This window comes from Giraffa tippelskirchi, chromosome 11 (genome assembly GCF_054371585.1).
Source record: "Giraffa tippelskirchi isolate mGirTip1 chromosome 11, T2T-mGirTip1v1.2.pri, whole genome shotgun sequence".
Classification (NCBI taxonomy): Eukaryota; Metazoa; Chordata; class Mammalia; order Artiodactyla; family Giraffidae; genus Giraffa; species Giraffa tippelskirchi.
In genome coordinates this window covers 40,952,050-40,974,962 of record NC_137285.1, presented here as the reverse complement: position 1 = coordinate 40,974,962, position 22,913 = coordinate 40,952,050, and the positions used below count along the sequence as shown (strand labels likewise).

Below are 22,913 nucleotides of genomic sequence, written 5' to 3'. Positions count from 1 at the left end.
TTTATATCCATTCAGCCAGTCTGTGTCTTTTGGTTGGAGCATTTAATACATTTACATTTAAAGTAATCATTGATACACGTGTTCCTATTGTCATTTTCTTAATTGTTTGGGGTTGGTTCTGTAGATCCTTTTTCTTCTCTTGTATTTCTTGACTATATAAGTCCCTTTAAACATTTATTGTAAAACTGGTTTGGCGGTACTGAATTCTCTTAACTATTGCCTGTCTGAAAAGATTTTTATTTCTCCATCAATTTTGAATAGATCCTTGCCAGGTACAGTTATCTTGGTTGTAGATTTTTTCCTTTCGGTACTTTAAAATATATCTTGCCATTCCCTTTTGGCCTGCAGAGTTTCTGCTGAAAGGTCAGCTGTTAAACGTACGGTGTTTCCCTTGTATGTTACTTGTTGCTTCTCCCTTGCTGCTTTTTTTTTTAATTAGCTTATTTATCTATTTTTTTAACTTTACAATATCGTATTTGTTCTGCCACACATTGACATGAATCCACCATGGGTGTACATGTTTTCCCCTTCCAGCTGCTTTTAATATTCTTTCTTTGTGTTTAGTCTTTGTTAGTTTGATTAGTATGTGTCTTAGCGTGTTTCTCCTTGGATTTATTCTGTATGGGACTCTTTATGCCTCTTGGAATTAATTGACTATTTCCTTTTCCATGTTGGGGAAATTTTCAACTATATCTCTTCAAAAATTTTCTCATACCCTTTCTTTTTCTCCTCTTCTTCTGGGACCCTATAATTCAAATGTGGGTGTATTTGATATTGTCCCAGAGGTCTCTGAGACTATCCTCAGTTTTTTTCATTCTTTTTAGTTTATTCTGCTCTTCAGAAGTTATTTCCACCATTTGATCTTCCAGCTCACTGATTCATTCTTCTGCTTCAGATATTCTGCTATTGATTCCTTCTAGAGTATTTTTAATTTCAGTAATTGTGTTGTTTGTATGTTTATTCTTTAATTCTTCTGTGTCTTTGTTAATTGAGTCTCACGTTTTCTTCATTTTGTTTTCAAAGTTTTTGATCATTTTTACTATCATTATTCTGAATTTTTTTTCTGGTAGTTTGCCTATTTCCTCTTCATTTATTTGGACCTCTGTGTTTTTAGTTTGTTCCTTCATTTGTGTAGTATTTCTCTGCTTTTTCATTATTTTGTTTAACTTAGTGTGTTTGAGGTCTCCTTTTCCCAGGCTTCAAAGTTGAATTCTTTCTCTCTTTTGGTTTCTGCCATCCTGAGGTTGATCCAGTGGTTTGTGTAAGCTTTGTATAGGGTTTGATTTGTGCTGAGTTTTTGTTTGTTTGTTTTTCCTCTGATGTGCAAGGCTGAATGAAGTGGTAATCCTGTCTCTGATGATTTGGTTTGTATTTTGTTTTGTTTGTTGTTTAGATGAGCTGTCCTGTACAGGGTGCTACTGATGGTTGCATGATGCTGTGTCTTGTATTCAAGTGTTTGCTTTGTGTGAGTTCTCAGGGTTTCATACTCCCTAGGGTTAGTTCTCTGGTAGTCTAGGGTTTTGGAATCAGTGCTCCCACACAAAGGCTCAGGGTTTAATCTCTTCAATGACCCTTGTCAAGTTGAGTTAGCCAGAATGCCGTGATGTTTCCTCTTAGTGATTTTTTCATCCACAGACCCCAGCTCTGCTCTGGATCTCGTATCTGGCTTATCAGAGAACAGCATCTGAAACTGAGAGGTGGTACCTATCCTTCTAATTCATGCTGAGCCCAGTAGAGTGGAGATGGGAGAGGCTGGATGGTGTTCCCAGACTGTCCCCCAAAACCAATTTCCCTGGGCACCTACCTGGAAGGGGACTGTGGAGACTCACACTCAGAAAATGCTGCTTAGCTTGGCATTTAAATCCAGCAGGCCAGAAATAACAGTCTTACTCCTTAAAAGTTTTCTGCTTCTGTCCTCCAGGCAGAAGGGGTCTTTAAAGAACAAGGAACTGGGAAAGCCCAGTTCTCAATGAATGAATAAAGTTTTTGCTCTGCTTCATGGAGGACTTCTCTGGTGTCTAAAATGGTAAAGAATCCATCTGCAATGTCCTTAAAATATTTTTAATTGAAGGATAATTGCTTTACAGTATTGTGTTGTTATGGAGAGGGAAATGGCAGCCCACTCCAGAGTTCTTGCCTAGAGAATCCTGTGGACAGAGGAGCCTGGTAGGCTGCTGTCCATAGGGTCGCACAGAGGCAGACACGACTGAAGCGACTTAGCATGCATGCATGCATTGTGTTGTTATTTTCTGCCATACTTCAACATGAATCAGCTGTAGGCGTACCTATGTTCCCTCTCTCTTGAATGTCCCTCTCACCTCCCATCCCATCCTACCCCTCTAGGATGTCACAGAGAATGGGTTTGAGCTCCTTGAGTTGTACAGCAAATTCCCACTGGCTTTCTGTTTTACATATGGTAGTTTATATGTTTCCATGCTATTCTCTCCATTCATCCCACCTTCTCCTTCCCCCCAATCCCATGTCCACAAATCTGTTCTCTATGTCTGTGTCTCCATTGCTGCCTGCAGGTAGGTTCATCAATACCATTTTTCTATATTCTATGTTGTTGTTGTTCAGTCTCTCAGTCATGTCCAATTCTTTGTGACCCCATGGACTGCCGCACGCCAGGCTTCCCTGTCCTTCACCATCTCCCAGTACAGTTCAGTTTAGGTCAGTTGCTCAGTTGTGTCTGACTCTTTGCAACCCCATGGACTGCAGCACGCCAGGCCTCCTTGTCCATCACCAGCTCCCGGTTTACTCAAACTCACGTCCATTGAGTTGGTGATGCCAATCCAACCATCTCATCCTCTGTCAACCCCTTTTCCTCCCACCTTAATCTTTCCCAGCATCAGGGTCTTTTCCAATGATTCAGTTCTTCGCATCAGGTGGCCAAAGTATTGGAGTTTCAGCTTCAGCATCAGTCCTCCCAATGAATATTCAGGAATATTACTTTAGTATTGACTGGTTTGATCTCCTTGCAGTCCAGGGGACTCTCAAGAGTCTTCTCCAACACCAGGTGGAAAGTGTCGGTTCTTTGGCACTCAGCCTTGTTTTTGTTCCAACTCTCACATCCGTACATGTGTACTGGAAAAACCACAGCTTTGAATCTTTGTCGGCAACCTGATGTCTCTGCTTTTAATACACGGTCTAGGTTTGTCTTAGCTTTCCTTTCCTTTTGTCTTTGCTCCTTTCAAGGAGCAAACATCTTTTAATTTCATGGCTGCATTCACCCGTTCTCAGTGACTTTGGAGTCCAAGAAAAGGAAATCTGTCACTGTTTCCACTTTCTCCCCTCTGTTTGCCATGAAGTGATGGCCTGGATGCCATGGTCTTAGTTTTTTGAATGTTGAATTTTAAGCCAGCTTTTTTACTCTTCTCTTTCACCCTCATCAAGAGACTCTTGAGTTCCTCTTCTCTCTCTGCCATTAGAGTGGTATCATCTATATATCTGAGGTTGTTGATATTTCTCCCTGCAATCTTGATTCCAGCTTGTGCTTCATCCAGCCTGGCATTTCGCATGATATACTCTGCATATAAATTAAATAAGCAGAGTGACACTATACCCCCTTGACATAGTTCTTTCCCAGTTTGGAACCAGTCCATTGTTCCATGTCTGGTTCTAACTGTTGCTTCTTGACCTGCATATAGGTTTTTCAGGAGACAGGTAAGGTGGTCTGGTATCCCCATCTCTAAGAATTTTCCACAGTTAGTTGTGATCCACACAGTCAAAGGGTTTAGCATAGTCAATGGAGGAGAAGTAGGTGTTTTCTTGGAATTTTCTTGATTTTCTGTGATCCAGCAGACGTTGGCAATTTTATCTCTGGCTCCCCTGCCTTTTCTAAATCCAGCTGTTATATCTGGAAGTCCTCAGTTCACGGTACTGTTGAAGTCTAGCTTGAAGGATTTTGAGCATTACTTTGCTAGCGTGTGAAATGAGTGCAGTTGTGCAGTAGTTTGAACTTTCTTTGGCATTGCCTTTCTTTGGGATTGTAATGAAAACTGACCTTTTCCAGTCCTGTGGCCACTGCTGAGTTTTCCAAATTTGCTGGCCTATTGAGTGCCCCACTTTCATAGCATCATCTTCTAGGATTTGCGATAGCTCAGCTGTAATTCCATCACCTCCACTATCTTTGCTCGTAGTGATGCTTCATAAGGCCCACTTGACTTTGTACTCCAAGATGTCTGGCTCTAGGTGAGTGGTCACACCGTTGTGGTTTATCAGGGTCATTAAGATCTTTTTTGTAACGTTCTTCTGTGTATTCTTGCCACCACTTCTTAATATCTTCTGCTTCTGTTAGGTCTGTACCATTTCTGCCCTTTATTGTGCCCCTCTTTGCTCAAAGTGTTCCCATGGTGTCTCTAATTTTCTTCAAGAGGTATCTAGTCTTTCCCATTCTGTTGTTTTCCTCTACTTCTTTGCATTGTTCACTTAGGAAGGCTTTCTTATCTCTTCTTGCTATTGTTTGGAACTCTGCATTCAAATGAGTATATTTTTCCTTTTCTCCTTTGCCTTTTGCTTCCCTATATATTTGCTAATATACAGTATTTGTTTTTCTCTTCCTGACTCATTTCATTGTATATAATAGGTTCTTCATTCATCTACTTCATTAGAATTGACTGAAATGTCTTCCTTTTTATGACTGAGTAGTATTCCATTGTATATATGTAAAAGCTGCTTTATCCATTCATCTGTTGATGGACATCTAGGTTGCTTCCATGTCCTAACTATTGCAAATAGTGCTGCATTGAACCCTGGGCTACCTGTGTCCTTTTCAATTATGGTTTTCCCATGGTATGTTCCCAGTAGTGGAATGGTTGGATCATATGATAGTTTTATTCCTAGTTTTGTTAAGGAATCTCCATACTGTTCTCCATAATGTCTGTATCAATTTACATTCCTACCAACCATGCAAAAGGAGTTCCCTTGCTACACACTCTCTCAAGCTTTTATTATTTGTCGATTTTTTTTCATGATGGCCATTCTAACCAGTGTGAGGTGATATCTCATTGTAGTTTTGGTTTGGATTTCTGTAATAAAGTGCAATATTGAACTATTTTGCATATGTTTATTAGCCATCTGTATGTCTTCTTTGGAGAAATGTCTGTTTAGGTCTTCTGCCCACTTTTAATTGGGTTGTATGTTTTTCTGTTATTGAGTTACATGAGCTGCTTGTAACTTTTGGAAATTAATCCTCTGTCAGTTGTTTCATTTGTTATTATATTCTCCCATTCTGAGGGTTGTCTTTTCACCTTGTTTATAATTTCCTTTGTTGTGCAAAAAGCTTTTAAGTTTAATTAGATCCCACTTGTTTGTTTTTATTTCCATTACTCGAGGAGGTGGGTCCTAGAGGATCTTGCTGTGATTTATGTCTTAGAGTGTTTTGCCTGTTTTCCTCTAAGAGTTTTATAGTTTCTGGTCTTACATTTAGGTCTCTAATCTATTTTGAGTTTATCTTCATGTATGGTGTCAGAAAGTGTTCTAATTTCGTTCTTTTAAATGTAGCTGTCCACTTATTGAAGAGATGTCTTTTCTCCATTGTATGTTCTTGTCTCCTTTGATAAAAGAAAGGTGACATAAACAGATGGAGAGATATTTCATGTTCCTGAGTTGAAAGAATCAATGTTGTCAAAAATCAATATACTATCAAAAGCAGTCTACAGACTCAATGCAATCCTTATCAATTTACCATTGGCATTTTTCAGAGAACTAGAACAAAAAATTTCACAATTCAAATGGAAACACAAGAGACCCTGAATAGCCAAAGCAATCTTGAGGAAAAAAAATGGAGCTGGAGGAATCAATCTTCCCAATTTCAGACTATAATACAAAACTATAGTCATCAAGACAGTATGGTACTGACACAAAACAGAAATATAGACCAATGCCCAGAGATAAATCCATGCACCTACAGGCACCTTATCTTTGACAAAGGAGGCAAGAATACAAAGCTAGGACATTTTTAGAACAAATACGAACCTAAGAGTGCATTTCAGTAGCCATTAGAGCAATTACAATATCACAGGTTACATCATACAAACTTTGGTAAACTCCACTGTAAACCCACGTGCAGGTGAGAGTGAAAAAGAGAAATAATGCCTTCATTTTATTATGAATGTAATTTTGTCCTCAAGGGTCCCTGTATCACTTTTGAGAATTACTTGTTGAAAGAATAATGACCTGACGAAATTTTTATTATAAAATGCCAGATAAAAATAGTACAATTCAAGCAGCATACTGTGTCAGTCCCAGTTTTTTTTTTTCTTAAGAAAAAAATACAAAATTCTCCCTCTAATCACATTTATAAACAAGAATACATTCAGCATTTATTGATTGTGTCCAGATGTTAGCAATATTTATTATCACGTGATTTTAAAAAATCAGGTAATTTTTTCTTCTTCATTTTTCTGTATTTTCCTAATTTTTTAGGATAAACATTACTTTTGCAATCAGAAAAAAAATCTCTGTGCTTTACCAAGGATAGTTTTCTTGGCTTACACTTGTAGAATTTTTATGGCTTACACTTTCTTGTGGAACAAGGAAAGTGGTTTAAATCTCTCTTTCTGGTTGAAGGGTTTTCATTTTGCTATTAAATCTGAATAAAAAGAAAATTTCAAACTAAAGAATTTTCATCTTTAGTTTTACTCTCTAATTATTAATACAACTTTATATCATCAAAAATATTGCAACCATACTATCTTATATAAATTCTATTTTTATTTTATGACTTTATATATAAGAACTCATTGTGTAAAAAAATGTGATTCATTTATCCTGTGCAGTAGCCTGCTAATGAGTTCGCAAATGTTTTTCTTTTATAGGAAAAAGCTCAGGCTGTGGAACTCTGGCAGACTGTTTCTCAGGAGTTGTACAAGCTACAGAAACTTTACCAAGAACATATGACTGAGGCCCAGATTCACGTTCTTGAAAGTCAAAAGCAAAAGGTAATTTTGGATTTCATGGTTTTCTTGTGTATCAGTAAGTTGCATTCTGGAGAAATTCAGTTTTGGAGAAAGTGCCCAAGTCTCTAGTGTAATATTTATGTTGGCAATAAATAGATCTTTGATGGTTAGAAATCTTTTGAACACATTAAATGATCAAAGTAGTACCTACTGTACATTGGGTTTTATAATGTTCAGTTCAGTTCAGTTCAGTTCAGTCCCTCAGTCGTGTCTGACTCTTTGCGACCCCATAAATTGCAGCACGCCAGGCCTCCCTGTCCATCACCAACTCCCAGAGTCTACCCAAACCCATGTCCATCGAGTCGGTGATGCCATCCAACCATCTCATCCTCTGTCATCCCCTTCTCCTCCCACCCCCAATCCTACCCAGCATTAGGGTCTTTTCCAATGAGTCAACCCTTCGCATGAGGTGGCCAAAGTATTGGAGTTTCAGCTTCAACATCAGACCTTCCAATGAACACCCAGGATTGATCTCTTTTAGGATGGATTGATTGGATCTCCTTGCAGTCCACAGAGAAGGCAATGGCAACCCACTCCAGTACTCTTGCCTGGAGAATCCCATGGACGGAGGAGCCTGGTAGGCTGCAGTCCACGGGGTCGCGAGGAGTCGGACACGACTGAGCGACTTCACTTTCACTTTCCCCTTTCATGCATTGGAGAAGGAAATGGCAACCCACTCCAGTGTTCTTGCCTGGAGAATCCCAGGGATGGCGGAGCCTGGTGGGCTGCCATCTGTGGGGTCGCACAGAGTCGGACATGACTGAAGCGACTTAGCAGCAGCAGCAGCAGCAGTCCAAGGGACTCTCAAGAGTCTTCTCCAACACCACAGTTCAAAAGCATCAATTCTTCGGCGCTCAGCTTTCTTCACCGTCCAACTCTCACATCCATACATGACCACTGGAAAAACCATAGCCTTGACTAGACGTACTTTTGTTGGCAAAGTAATGTCTCTGCTTTTAAATATGCTATCTAGGTTGGCCATAACCTTCCTTCCAAGGAGTAAGCGTCTTTTGATTTCATGGCTGCAATCACCATCAGCAGTGATTTTGGATCCCCAAAAAATAAAGTCTGACACTGTTTCCACTGTTTCCCCATCTATTTCCCACGAAGTGATGGGACCAGATGCCATGATCTTAGTTTTCTGAACGTTGAGCTTTAAGCCAACGTTTTCACTCTCCTCTTTCACCTTCATCAAGAGGCTCTTTAGTTCTTCTTCACTTTCTGCCATAAGGGAGGTGTTATCTGCATATCTGAGGTTATTGATATTTCTCCCAGCAATCTTGATTCCAGCTTGTGTTTCTTCCAGCCCAGCGTTTCTCATGATGTACTCTGCATATAAGTTAAAGAAGCAAGGTGACAATATACAGCCTTGACGTACTCCTTTTCCTATTTGGAACCAGTCTGTTGTTCCATGTCCAGTTCTAACTGTTGCTTCCTGACCTGCATACAGGTTTCTCAAGAGACAGGTCAGATGGTCTGGTATTCCCATCTCTTTCAGAATTTTCCATAGTTTATTGTGATCCACACAAAGGCTTTGGCATAGTCAATAAAGCAGAAATAGATGTTTTTCTGGAACTCTCTTGCTTTTTCGATGATCCAGCAGATATTGGCAGTTTGATCTCTGGTTCCTCTGCCTTTTCTAAAACCAGCTTGAACATTTGGAAGTTCACGGTTCACGTATTGCTGAAGCCTGGCTTGGAGAATTTTGAGCATTACTTTACTAGCATGTGAGATGAGTGCATTTGTGCAGTAGTTTGAGCATTCTTTGTCATTGCCTTTCTTTGGGATTGGAACGAAGACTGACCTCTTCCAGTCCTGTGGCCACTGCTGAGTTTTCCAAATTTGCTGGCATATCGAGTGCAGCACTTTCACAGCATCACCTTTGAGGATTTGAAATAGCTCAACTGGAATTCCATCACCTCCACTAGCTTTGTTCGTATTGATGCTTTCTAAGGCCCACTTGACTTCACATTCCTAGCTCTAGGTGAGTGATCACACCATCGTGATTATCTGGGTCGTGAAGATCTTTTTTGTACAGTTCTTCTGTGTATTCTTGCCACCTCTTTTTAATATCTTCTGCTTCTGTTAGGTCCATACCATTCCTGTCCTTTATCGAGCCCATCTTTGCATGAAATGTTATAATGTTATAATGTTACTAGCACTTAAAGCTGTAGTTAGGGCTAAGAAGCAGCCATAAGATTTTATGTATAAATAAATCTCTAAAACTTTTATATTCCTCATTTTTTTACCTGATTAAAAAAAGACCAAAACCGTTCATTAGTTTATGGACAGTGAAGAAGGCTACTCAAATATGATGACAACACTATGTATAATGAAAATGTTAACAACCTTAAATGCGACCTTTTACTAAAATAGATGTCAAGTGCCTCTAACATAAATTCATGAGAATAGGATTTTAAAAGAGGAAAGAATCTTAATGGTTATTAAGGGTTTCTTTATGTCCAAAGCAAGAATCATTTTATATTCTTTTTAAATGGGCATCTAACTTCTGTTTTATATCTCTGTTAACACACACTCACTATCTCATAAGACCATCCATTCCATTGCAAAATCTACCTCCCTTATCTTTCCATTGATTCTTTTTCTGCTAGTTATATTGAAAACTTTATGACACAGAGCAGGTATCCTTTTTATGCTTTGGTGAACTTAGAATATTCCCTTCTAAGTTCAGATCAGCTTCCAACATTTTATCCTTTGAACTTTCAATGTAAGAAATAACCTTAGTATTCCTGCAGTGTGAATTTTTTGCTAGTCCACCTTCTGAGACATCTTTCTCATTTTCATCAGAACTTCTTTCTTCACTGTTGTTGGGTTCACTTTCACTAAGTTACCCTTGCCAATGTGTCTGTAGTCTCCTGAATAGTGGCAGTATCCATGTTCTCACATTCAGATATTTTCTCCTGTAACTTCATTTACAGCATCATCCAGAGTTATCACTTTCTGTTTCTTTGCAGCAGTTTTATCTTTATTGGCTAATTCCTTCTTTCAGTTATCAATTTTTGTAAAAATATCATATGAGTATATTATCACTGAAAGAAAAGGAGACAGCACAGCTGCACACTTTGCTGTCTGTATGTGAACTGAATAACAGATGCTCTGGGACCAGACACAGACTTCAAAAGTAATTAGGCATTGATCATGATGTTCTTTTATCACATAGTCACTTGTAGACTGAAGAGTTAGCAGTAAAGTCCTCTATTTTATGTGATAATAATTAATATACTCAGTAATACATAATCAATGTTATATATAGTATTATGCAGTTAATGTATTTGTGACTAACATTTGAGTCATGTTATACAGGGCTAATGTAATTGAACTGTACTATATAGTAAGTGAAAATCATGCATTTCTAGGCTACAGGAGATGGACTACCTGTACTCTTTCAGTGCACCAGATGCTTCATTGTTGTCTCTTATTTCATTCTGTTTACTTCTGCTGAATTATAAAGTCCTTTAAAATGTGCTTAAAGAGGAACAATAATTAGCCAAATACGAAGCAACTGGTGGAATAAAGATTCTTCTGACCATTTTCTCATATAGTAAAGAAAGCAATTTTTCCTTCTTATCAAGACTATGTTATTAGTATAAATGTTGGTTAGGAAGGGGGATGACTTTTCTCACCGTAGTATTGGATCATACTTTCCCCAGAGAAATTCATAGTAATTTATACATAGATATGCATACATGCATGCCAAGTTGCTTCAGTCTTGTCTGTCTCTTTGCAACCCTATGGACTGTAGCCTGCCAGGCTCCTCTGTCCATGGGATTCTCCAAGCAAGAATACTTGAGTAGGTTGTCATGCCCTCCTCCAGGGGATCTTCCAGACCCAGGAGTCAAACTAACATCCCTTGCCTCTCCTTCCTTGGCAGGCGAGTTCTTTACCACTGCTGCTGCTGCTGCTAAGTCACCTCAGTCGTGTCCAACTCTGTGCGACCCCATAGACGGCAGCCCACCAGGCTCCGCCGTCCCTGGGGTTCTCCAGGTAAAAACACTGGAGTGGATTGCCATTTCCTTCTCCAGTTCATGAAAGTGAAAAGTGAAAGTGAAGTCGCTCAGTCGTGTCCGACTCTTTGAGACCCCGTGGACTGCAGCCTACAAGACTCCTCCGTCCATGGGATTTTCCAGGCAAGAGTACTGGAGTGGCTTGCCATTGCCTTCTCCGTCTTTACCACTAGCTAGCACAACCTGGGAAGCCCCATACATATATGTAACACTGCAGTTTATGTTATACATAATATATAATACCTAACATAAGGTTATGACCAACCTAGATAACATATTTAAAAGCAGAGACATTCCTTTGCCAACAAAGGTCTGTCTAGTCAAGGCTATGGTTTTTCCAGTAGTCATGTATGGATGTGAGAGTTGGATGGTGAAGAAAGCTGAGCACCGAAGAATTGATGCTTTTGAACTGTGGTGTTGGAGAATACTCTTGAGAGTCCCTTGGACTGCAAGAAGATCCAACCAGTCCATCCTAAAGGAGATCAGTCCTGGGTGTTCATTGGAAGGACTGATGTTGAAGCTGAAACTCCAATACTTTGGCCACCTCATGCGAACAGTTGACTCATTGGAAAAGACCCTAATGCTGAGAAGGATTGAGGGCAGGAGGAGAAGGGGACGACAGAGGATGAGATGGTTGGATGGCATCACTGACTCGATGGACATGGGTTTGGGTAGACTCCGGGAGTTGGTGATGGACAGGGATGCCTGGCGTGCTGCGATTCATGGGGTCGCAAAGAGTCGGACACGACTGAGCAACTGAACTGAACTGAACATAATATCTGAGAGTCTTATTTGCAAATGATTTTGTAATTGCTGAGTGCTTTTTGTAACTCAGGATTTGAATGTGTCTATCGGGTTCCCTGGTGGCTCAGTGGTAAGGAATCTTCCTGCCAATGCAAGAGACACAAGAGACATGGGTTTGATCACTGAGTGGAAAGATCCTCTGGGGAAAGAAATGGCAACCCACTCAAGTGTTCTCTCCTGGGAAATCCCATGGACAGAGTAGCCTGGTGGGCTACAATCGATGGGGCCACAAAAGAGTCAGACATGACTTGGCGTCTAAACAGCGACAAATATTTAAAACTGTGGAGTAATTCCATTCTGATTCCTTTCCTGTGGATTTTTGAGAAGGCAGCTATCACTGTGTCTCTCTTCGGCTCTTACAGAGTTTTCAAATTCCAGTTTATGACCATTTGTATTATTATCATTACAGATGGGCATTTTTACCTGAAGACGTCATAATAATACTTGTGTTGCTTTTCAGTTTACAAAATGATTTTTCCAAACATGCCCTGGTTTGAAAGTAACACACATGTAGTCTGAGCTGTAATACTTTTCCCTCTGAGATCTAGAAATCATTTCTAATATAAGTATGTTTTTGAAGGCTGTTTCTTCATTTAGGTCAGTCAACTAAGCCATCAGGTTTTGTTTTCTACCTGAATAAGATCATTCTTACGGTACAGCTTTGAAGTTAGGGTTTTGGGGGGTTTTTAGTTGTTACTGTTGCTGTTTGCATAGACCTTACAGATAATACTTTGTCTTTATTTGAAGCTTAATCTATCAAGCTTCAAATCTGTCATCTGACATATTAACAGCTCCTCCCAACTTTATGTCACCTGCACATATGATGTTTAATTTGGTCATAGTAGATAATCAAAAGGTTTAAAACTTGTGGGGCAGTCAAACCATGAGACTTATAAGAAGAGGGAAAAGCACAATAATGACTGTGCTGTGGTTTGTATTACAGGTTTTAAATAGGTTTGAATGTGGTTTTTCAGTATTGGATAAGGTGTGTCTATCATACCTGTCTCCTGATGGATTGATTTCTAGAAATAATTTTGATGTTGTTCAGTCACTTAGTCATGTCCACCACTTGGTCATGACCCCATGGACAGCAGCACACCAGGCTTCCCTGTCCTTCACCGTTTCCCTGTGCTTGCTCAAAATCAAGCTGTCCATTGAATCAGTGATTTCATCCAGCCATGTCAGCCTCTGTCATCTGCTTCTCCTCTGACCTTCAGTCTTTTGCATCATCAGGGTCTTTTCTAATGAGTCAGCTCTTGCATCAGGTTGCCAAAGTATTGGAGCTTCAGCTTCAGCATTAGTCCTTCCAATGAATATTCAGAACTGATTTCCTTGAGGATTGACTGGTTGGATCTCCTTGCAGTCCAAGGGACTCTCAAGAGTCTTCTCCAACACCACAGTTCAAAAGCATCAATTCTTTGGCATTCAGCCTTCTTTGTGGTCCAACTCTCACATTCATACATGACTGCTGGAAAAACCATAGCTTTGAGTAGACGGACCTTTGTTGGCAGTGATGTCTCTGCTTTTTAATATGCTATCTAGGTTTGTCATAGCTTTTCTTTCAAGGAGAAAGTATCTTTTAATTTTGTGGCTGCAATCACCATCTGCAGTGATTTTGGAACCCCCAAAAATAAAGCCTGTCACTGTTTCCATTGTTTCCCCATCTGTTTGCCATGAAGTGATGGGACCAGATGCCATGATCATCGTTTGTTGAATGTTGAGTTTTCAGCCAGCTTTTTCACTCTCCTCTTTCACCTTCATCAAGAGGCTCTTTAGTTGCTCTTCACTTTCTACCATAAGGGTACTGTTATCTGTGTATCTGAGGTTATTGATATTTCTCCTAGCAATCTTCATTCCAACTTGTGCTTCACCCAACCTGACATTTCACGTGATGTACTCTGCATATAAGTTAAATAAGCAGGGTGACACTATACAGCCTTGATGTACTCCTTTCCCAATTTTGACCCAGTCTGTTGTTCCATGTCCTGTTCTAACTGTTGCTTCTTGACCTGCATACAAGTTTTGCAGGAGGCAGGTAAGGTAGTCTGGTATTTCCATCTCTTTAAAGAATGTTCCATAGTTTGTTGTGATCCATACAGTCAAAGTCTTTAGTGTAGTCAATGAAGCAGAAGTAGAGTTTTTCTGAAATTCTCTTGCTTTTTCTATGATCCAGTGGATATTGCCAATTTGATCTCTGGTTCCTCTGCCTTTTCTAAATCTAGCTTGAACATCTGGAAGATCTCGATTCACATAATGCTGAAGCCTGGCTTTGAGAATTTTGAACATTACTTTGCTAGCATGTGAAATGAGTGCGGTTGTGTGGTAGTTTGAACTTTCTTTAGCATTGCCGTTCTGTGGGGTTGGAAGGAAAACTGACCTTTTCCAGTCCTGTGGCCACTGCTGAGTTTTCTAAATGTGCTGGCATATTGAGTACTGCACTTTCACAGCATCATCTTTTAGGATTTGCAATAACTCAGCTGCAATTCCATCACTTCCATGAGGTTTGTTTGTAGTGATGCTTCCTGCTGCCCACTTGACTTTGCATCCAGAGATGTCTGGCTCTGGGTGACTGATCACAGCATCGTGGTTATCTGGGTCATTAAGATCTCTTTTGTAATGTTCTTCTGTGTATTCTTGCCACCTCTTCTTAATATCCTCTGCTTCTGTTAGGTCCATCCCATTTCTGTCCTTTATTGTGCCATCTTTGTATGAAATGTTCCCTTGGTATCTCTAATTTTCTTGAAGAAATCTCTAGTCTTCCCCATTCTGTTGCCTTCCTCTATTTCCATTGTTCTCTTAGGAATTCTTCTTTATCTCTCCTTTCTGTTTTTAGAACTCTGCATTCAAATGGATATATCTTTCCTTTTCTCCTTTGCCTTTTGCTTCTCTTCTTTTCTCAGCTATTTGTAAGGCCTCTTTAGACAGCCATTTTGCCTTTTGCACTTCTTTTTCTTGGAGATAGTTTTTATCACCACCTCCGGTACAATGTCACAAACTTCCATCCATATTTCTTCAGGCACTCTATCAGATCTAATCCCTTGAGTCTATTTGTCATTTCCACTGTATAATTGTAAAGGATTTGATTTAGATCATACCTGAAAGTCCTCGTGGTTTTCCCTACTTTCTTCACTTTAAGTCTGAATTTTGCAATAAGGAATTCATGTTCTGAGTCACCGTCAGCTCCCGGTCTTGTTTTTGCTAACTGTATAGATCTTCTCCAAATTCAACCACCAAGAATGAAATCAGTCTGATTTCAGTATTGACCATCTGGTGATGTCCATGTGTAGAGTTATCTCTTGTGTTGTTGGAAGAGGGTGTTTGCTATGACCAGTGAGTTCTCTTGGCAAAACTCTGTTAGCCTTTGCCCTGCTTCATTTTGTACTCCACAGCCAAACTTGCTTGTTACTCCAGGTATCTCATGACTTCCTACTTTTGCATTCCAATCCCCTGTGATGAAAAGGGCATCTTTTTTTGGTGTTAGTTCTAGAAGGTATTGTAGTTCTTCATAGAACCATTCAACTTCAGCTACTTCGGCCTTAGTGATTGAGGCACAGACTTGGATTACTGTGATATTGAATGGTTTGCCTTGGAAATGAACAGAGATCATTCTGTCTATTTTGAGATTGCACTCAGGTACTGCATTTTGGACTCTTTTTTTGACTATGAGGGCTATTCCATTCACCCCACTCCAGTACTCTCTCCTGGAAAATCCTGTGGACGGAGGAGCCTGGTGGGCTGCAGTCCATGGGGTCGCGAAGAGTCGGACACGACTCAGTGACTTCACTTTCATGCATTGGAGAGGGAAATGGCAGCCCACTCCAGTGTTCTTGCCTGGAGAATCCCAGGGACCGGGGAGCCTGGTGGGCTGCCGTCTATGGGTCGCACAGAGTTGGACCCGGCTGAAGCGACTTAGCAGCAGCAGCAGCAGCAGCTATTCCATTTCTTCTAAGGGATTCTTGCCCACAGTAGTAGATATAATGGCCATCTGAATTAAACGCGCCGGTCCCAGTCCAGTTTAGTTCACTGTTTCCTAAGATGTCGATGTTCACTCTGCCATCTCCTGTTTGACCACTTCCAATTTTCCTTGATTTATGGACCTAACCTTCCAGGTTCCTATAGAATGTTGTTTTTTACAGCATCAGACTTTGCTTTCACCACTAGTCACATCCACAACTGGGCGTTGTTTCTGCTTTGGCTCTGCCTCTTCATTCCTTCTGGAGCTATTTCTCTGGTCTTCTTCAGCAGCCTGTTGGTTCATCTTTCATTGGTTCATGAAAGAGTTCATCTTTCAGTGTCATATCTTTCTCCCTTTTCATACCATTCATGGGTTTCTCAAAGCAAGAATGCTGAAGTGCTATGCCATTCCCTTCTCCAGTGGACCACTTTTGTCAGAACTGTCCACCACGACCCGTCCATCTTGGGTGTCCCTACATGGCATGGCTCATAGTTACATTAAGTTAGACAAGATTGTGATCCATGTGATCAATTTGGTTAGTTTTCTGTGATTGTAGTTTTAATTCTGTCTGCCCTCTGATGGATGAGGGTAAGAGACTTGAAATAATGGTTTCACATAAAATAATTAGCCACGTTAGTTTCCATATTGTCACCTTATTTAATTTTGTAATCATTAAACATTTGTTTCTTTTTATTTCTTTGACTGTTAATCTCACAGTACTTGTTGGAAGAAATACAAGTGATGTCATCTAGATTTAGGCATAATGATTTTAGACTTGATTTTAGTCTAATTTTAAATATCGGTTGTAAACACAATGTTATTTATGTACGCTTTCTTCCTGCTACAGGATCAGCTGACAAGTTTTCAGCAGCTGACCAAGCATCTTCATGTTACTAATGAGAATGTAGAAATGGTAAGTGAAAATATCCATTTAGTGCACTTGTTACATAAATTAGAAATTGTCACTATAAGTAGTCGTATTTTTGCTAATGTAAATCAACAAGATAAAATACTTGAAATTAAAACAGGTAGGCAGTAGTCTTTTCTTTTTATCTGTCTTTTCTTTTGCATTCAGTAGCGTGACATGGGAGTTTACAGTAGGTTCTAGCGATCTAAAACTAACATCTATGTGAAATATATTCTAATCTAAAAATGCTCTTAGGGTTCTTAGTAAGATCTCCTGAGAGTAATCTAGACTGTGAGTGCCTTAAGAGTAGGGTTCATTCTTTATTCTTCGTATTTCTTCTAGAATATGGTTAGGTATCAACTAAGAAGGGTGGAACTGCTAGACAAATGAGTAGCCCAAATGCTTAAAAACAGTAGGACGCTGAGAACCACTTGTAAGTTGATTGACCACCCATCACCCGAATTGCTACACCTAAATTTCCCTTTACTTTTTCCCACAAGAAATATATTAGCCTTCCCAGTTCTGCTCTTTGACCCCTACGCACACACTTTTCTTTTTTGTTTGTTTGTTTGTTTGTTTTCCTTCTTGGAATTTTATTTTACCTCATTGTTGAGTAGTAGGATTATGACATCCCAGATAATTCCTCTCTTTCCTTTCTTCATTTTGCTTAGTTACCCTGCTAACCTTGTTAGTTCCTAATGAAAATGTCTTTGTTTAAGAGTGGAGTTGTGCCATTAAAAGTAAGTTTATCCAATTTTATTCTACTTTAAAAAATTTCTCCTTGAACCATGTAAAAAATACTAAATTTCTCCCTATTTACGTTAATATTGGAAATTTCTAATCACTTATTTTTAATAATATGCTTCTTAGAGTTTTAAAATAGTACTAAAGTGCTCCAAAATAAAATGATGACTGATTTCCCTAATTAAGAAGTCTTGTTTCTACATGACATTAAATAATTAATCTAAGAATGGCAAAACACTTCAGTATTGTTGCCTTAAGAACCCCATGAACAGTATGAAAAGGCAAAAAGATAGAACACTGAAAGATGAACTCCCCAGGTCAGTAGGTACCCAATGTGCTACTGGAGACCACCGGAGAAATAAATACAGAAAGAATGATGGGATGGAGCCAAAGCAAAAACAACACCCAGTTGTGAATGGGACTGGTGATAGAAGCAAGATTCAATGCTGTAAAGAGCAATATTGCATAGGAACCTGAAATGTTAGGTCCCTGAATCAGGGCAAATTGGAAGTGGTCAAACAGGAGATGACAAGAGTAAACATCGACAGTCTAGGAATCAGTAAACTAAGATGGACTACAATGGGTGAATTTAACTCAGATGACCATTATATCTACTACTGTGGGCAGGAATCCCTTAGAAGAAATGGAGTAGCCATCACAGTCAACAAAAGAGTCCGAAATGCAGCACTTGGATTCAATCTCAAAAACAACAGAATGATTTCTGTTCGTTTTCAAGGCAAACCATTCAATATCACGGTAATTCAAGTCTGTGCCCCGACGAGTAATGCCGAAGAAACTGAAGTTGAACAATTCTATGAAGACTTACAAGGCCTTCTAGAACTAACACCCAAAAAAGATGTCTTTTTCATTATAGGGGACTGGAATGCAAAAGTAAGAAGTCAAGAAACACCTGGAATAACAGGCAAATTTGGCCTTGGAATACAGAATGAAGCAGGGCAAAGGCTAATAGAGTTTTGCCAAGAGAATGCACTGGTCACAGCAAACACCCTCTTCCAACAACACAAGAGAAGACTCTACACATGGACATAACCAGATGGTCAACACCGAAATCAGATTGATTATATTCTTTGCAGCCAAAGATGGAGAAGCTCTATACAGTCAGCAAAAACAAGACCGGGAGCTGACTGTAGATCAAATCATGAACTCCTTATTGCCAAATTCAGACTGAAATTGAAGAAAGTGGAGAAAACCACTAGATCATTCAGGTATGACCTAAATCAAACCCCTTATGACTATACAGTAGAAGTGAGAAATAGATTTAAAGGACTAGATCTAATTGACAGAATACCTGACGAACTATAGATGGAGGTTCATGACATTGGACAGAAGACAGGAATCAAGACCATCCTCGAGAAAAAGAAACGCCAAAAAGCAAAATGGCTGTCTGAGGAGGCCTTACAGATAGCTGTGAAAAGGCGGAACGCAAAAAGCAAAGGAGAAAAGGAAAGATATACCTGTTTGAAGGCAGAGTTCTAAAGAAGAGCAAGGAGAGATAAGAAAGCCTTCCACAGCGATCAATGCAAAGAAATAGAGGAAAACAATACAATGGGAAAGACTAGAGATCTTTTCAAGAAAATTAGAGATACCAAGGGAACATTTCATGCAGACTAGAGATCTTTTCAAGAAAATTAGAGATACCAAGGGAACATTTCATGCAAAGATGGGCTCAATAAAGGACAGAAATAGTAGGGACCAAACAGAAGCAGAAGATATTAAGAAGAGGTGGCAAGAATACACAGAAGAATTGTACAAAAAAGTTCTTCACGACCCAGTCATGATGGTGTGATCACTCACCTAGAGCCAGACATCCTGAAATGTGAAGTCAAGTGGGCCTTAGAAAGCATCACTATGAACAAAGCTAGTGGAGGTGATGGAGTTCCAGTTGAGCTATTCCAAATCCTAAAAGATGATGCTGTGAAAGTGCTGCACTCAATATGCCAGCAAATCTGGAAAACTCAGCAGTGGCCACAGGACTGGAAAAGGTCAGTTTTCATTCCAATCCCAAAGAAAGGCAATGCCAAAGAATGCTCAAAATACTGCACAATTGCACTCATCTCACACGCTAGTAAAGTAATGCTTAAAATTCTCGAAGCCAGGCTTCAGCAATACGTGAACTGTGAACTTCCAGATGTTCAAGCTGGTTTTAGAAAAGGCAGAAGAACCAGAGATCAAATTGCCAACATCCGCTGGATCATCGAAAAAGCAAGAGATTACCAGAAAAACATCTATTTCTACTTCATTGACTATACCAAAGCCTTTGACTGTGTGGATCACAATAAACTGTGGAAAATTCTGAAAGAGATGGGAATACTAGACCACCTGACCTGCCTCTTGAGGAACCTGTATGCAGGTCAGGAAGCAACAGTTAGAACTGGACATGGAACAACAGACTGGTTCCAAATAGGAAAAGGAGTACGTCAAGGCTGTATATTGTCACCTTGCTTCTTTAACTTATATGCAGAGTACATCATGAGAAACTCTGGGCTGGAGGAAGCACAAGCTGGAATCAAGATTGCCTGGAGAAATATCAATAACCTCAGATATGCTGATGACACCACCCTTATGGCAGAAAGTGAGGAAGACTTGAAGAGCCTCTTGATGAAAGTGAGAGTGGAGAGTGAAAAAGGTGGCTTAAAGCTCAACATTCAGAAAACTTAGATCATGGCATCCGGTCCCATCACTTCATGGCAGATGGATGGGGAAACAGTGGCTGACTTTATTATTCTGGGTTCCAAAATCACTGCAGATGGTGACTGCAGCCATGAAATTAAAAGACGCTTACTCCTTGGAAGGAAAGTTATGACCAACCTAGATAGCGTATTAAAAAGCCGAGACATTACTTTGCCAACAAAGGTCTGTCTAGTCAAGGCTATGGTGTTTCCAGTGGTCATGTGTGGATGTGAGATTTGGACTATAAAAAAAGCTGAGCGCCGAAGAATTGATGCTTTTGAAGTGTGGTGTTGGAGAAGCCTCTTGAGAGTCCCTTGGACTGCAAGGAGATCCAACCAGTCCATCCTAAAGGAGATCAGTCCTGAGTGTTCATTGGAAGGACTGATGTTGACGCTGAAACTCCAATACTTTGTCCACTTGATGCGAAGAGCTGACTCGTTGGAAAAGACTCTGATGCTAGGAAAGATTGAGGGCAGGAGGAGAAAGGGACGACAGAGGATGAGATGGCTGAATGGCATCACTGACTCGATGGACGTGCATTTGGGTGGACTCAGGGAGTTGGTGATGGACAGGGAGGCCTGGCATGCTGAAATTCATGGGGTTGCAAAGAGTTGGAGACGACTGAGCGACTGAACTGAACATCACAATTGCTTATTCTTTCTTTCAGTATTTCCTAAAATTGAGCTATTACATAATCCTTTGGAATTTTATACCACATTGCCCATATTTTATTATATTCAACCCTAAATTATTCTGATGAAAGTCATAGAAAACTATGTAAATATTTACAGGACATACTTAAAAAATTTCTAGTGAGTGAATGAAAGTCACTCAGTCATAGCTTACTCTGCAACCGCCTGGAATTCTCGCCAGAATACTGGAGTGGGTAACCATTCCGTTCTCCACGGGATCTTCCCAACCCACGGATTGAACACAGGTCTCCCTCATTTCAGGCAGATTCTTTACCATCTGAGCCACCAGGGAAGCGCCCCCCCCCCAAAAAAAAAGAAAAAAAAAATTGTAAGTGTTCATAATATCAGGCGAAAACTAAGAATAATAAACTATGGATATAATAAAAGAGATACAGAAATGACAAATTGGATGAAACATTTATGTTATAATGAGCAAAGAAAAGACTATCCTGTGGTTAAAATAAAGAAAAATGCTAAGAGAAATTTTTAAGACTTTAGAGTTTGTCTTAATACATCACACATTAAGGTATAAAGAAGACTCTACTAAATGTAAAAGGAGGTTGTTAAGTGATTGTAAAGATTTTGTAAATCTCAAGAGCATTCAGAGCATGGGTATAGAAGCAAATTTGAGTCAAAATCAAATAATTTCCATTAAATTTTTTTCTGATTATATGAATAAACTCTTAAATGAATAGATTCTATATATATACCAAAAGTTGATGACTATATAACAAGTAAATAAAATCTTTTACAACCAGTGTACTTTAGTAATAGGCAGAATGTAAAATGCCCTGAACTGAATGATACCTAAAAATATGTTTATATTTATTTATTATTACTAGAGATACAATGAGAGTTTATGTTTCCTACAGATTGTCTTTACTGAAAGCATATTTTTCTTGAGATTTATTCATCTCTATAAAGTAACCCAAAAATATTTGTCAATTGCATACTAAGTTCCTTCCACTGTCATGGGTTCTCTAGTTGAAGAGAAATGAGCATCTGTTCACAGAGCCCCTGTTTGACTGGTAGAATAGGAATGATATTGGAAATAATCAGTGATTGAAAGGGAGACTTCCAGGGTCCTTTATGAATCTCCAAATTCTATATTATTGATACAGTACATAATTTTCTTTATGATCACAAATATGTAACATCATAAAGCCATATTCAGATACAATTATTGAGCTCTTACTAGGCTTGCTAGCAGGTTATATGTGATTGTTTCCTACACTAGCTTCTTAAAATTCACAATTCTAATATATACTTTTGCTAATTACTCTACATAATCTACCTTTAAGGTGCTCACATACAGTAAAAAACACAAACATTAATTATGCCAATTCCAAGGCTATATATGTTATAGTGAAACATTAGTGATACATTACAAACATTATAAAGGAATTCAGAAACACGAATCAGTTTGGGCTGAGTCATTGAGATAGCTTCACAGGAGAATTTGAATTGATATTAAAGATCATCTAGTCCCTCAAAGGATACAGGCATCCTTCTATTAAATGCTTTTCGGGTTAGACGATCCTCTAGCCACTGCTTTTAATATCCCTTCCTCGTAAGAGGTCTTGTCATTTCCCCCAAAGAGCCTGTTCCTTTGAATGCTAGTTATTAGAAAGCTAAAACCTTTTTACCAGATTTCCTCCCACCAATGTATGATTTTATCTTTTGGAATAACATAGAACAAAATCATTTCATTTTCAAGTCAACTTTTCAGTTATTTACATATAATCATATGTCTTTCATAGCTTATTCCCTATGTCACATCCACTTTTCTGTTTTAACTTTTTAATTTACCTACCTCTCATTATTCTATCCTTCTTTCTCTGTATGCCTTGTTGGTCTCTTAAATTGTGGCCTGTGAACTAAATACTAAATTCTGTACTGGAGTTGTCTACTTCCAAGGTAAAGATGTAGTCCTCAGGCTCTCTTTTATGTCTTAATTAGGAATTCATTCATTCCTCAAAGGTATAAGTACTTAGAATGTACTGAACCATGTGCAAGATGCTTGCAGTTCTGAGTGGAACTGGTCTTCAAAAATAGTCTCATGTTGTAGCAAGGAATATTAAACTTTAAATACAGTACTTAAACTTGGTGCAGTGTGCATTATGAAAGTACATATAA

General features: G+C 39.2%; 1 protein-coding gene across 3 annotated transcripts in view; it reads left to right on the top strand.

Annotated features, from left to right (window-relative positions):
• Positions 1-22,913, top strand: part of SCLT1 (sodium channel and clathrin linker 1) — a 215,012-nt gene that overhangs the window by 63,036 nt on the left and 129,063 nt on the right. For all 3 annotated transcript variants that reach the window (XR_014068168.1, XM_081538256.1, XM_081538257.1), the window contains exons 7-8: positions 6,819-6,941; positions 16,591-16,656. Coding sequence is in view for 2 of the 3 variants with exons in the window: in XM_081538256.1 (XP_081394382.1) it covers positions 6,819-6,941; positions 16,591-16,656 (189 nt within the window). In the remaining variant the exon portion in view is untranslated. The remainder of the gene's footprint in view (positions 1-6,818; positions 6,942-16,590; positions 16,657-22,913) is intronic.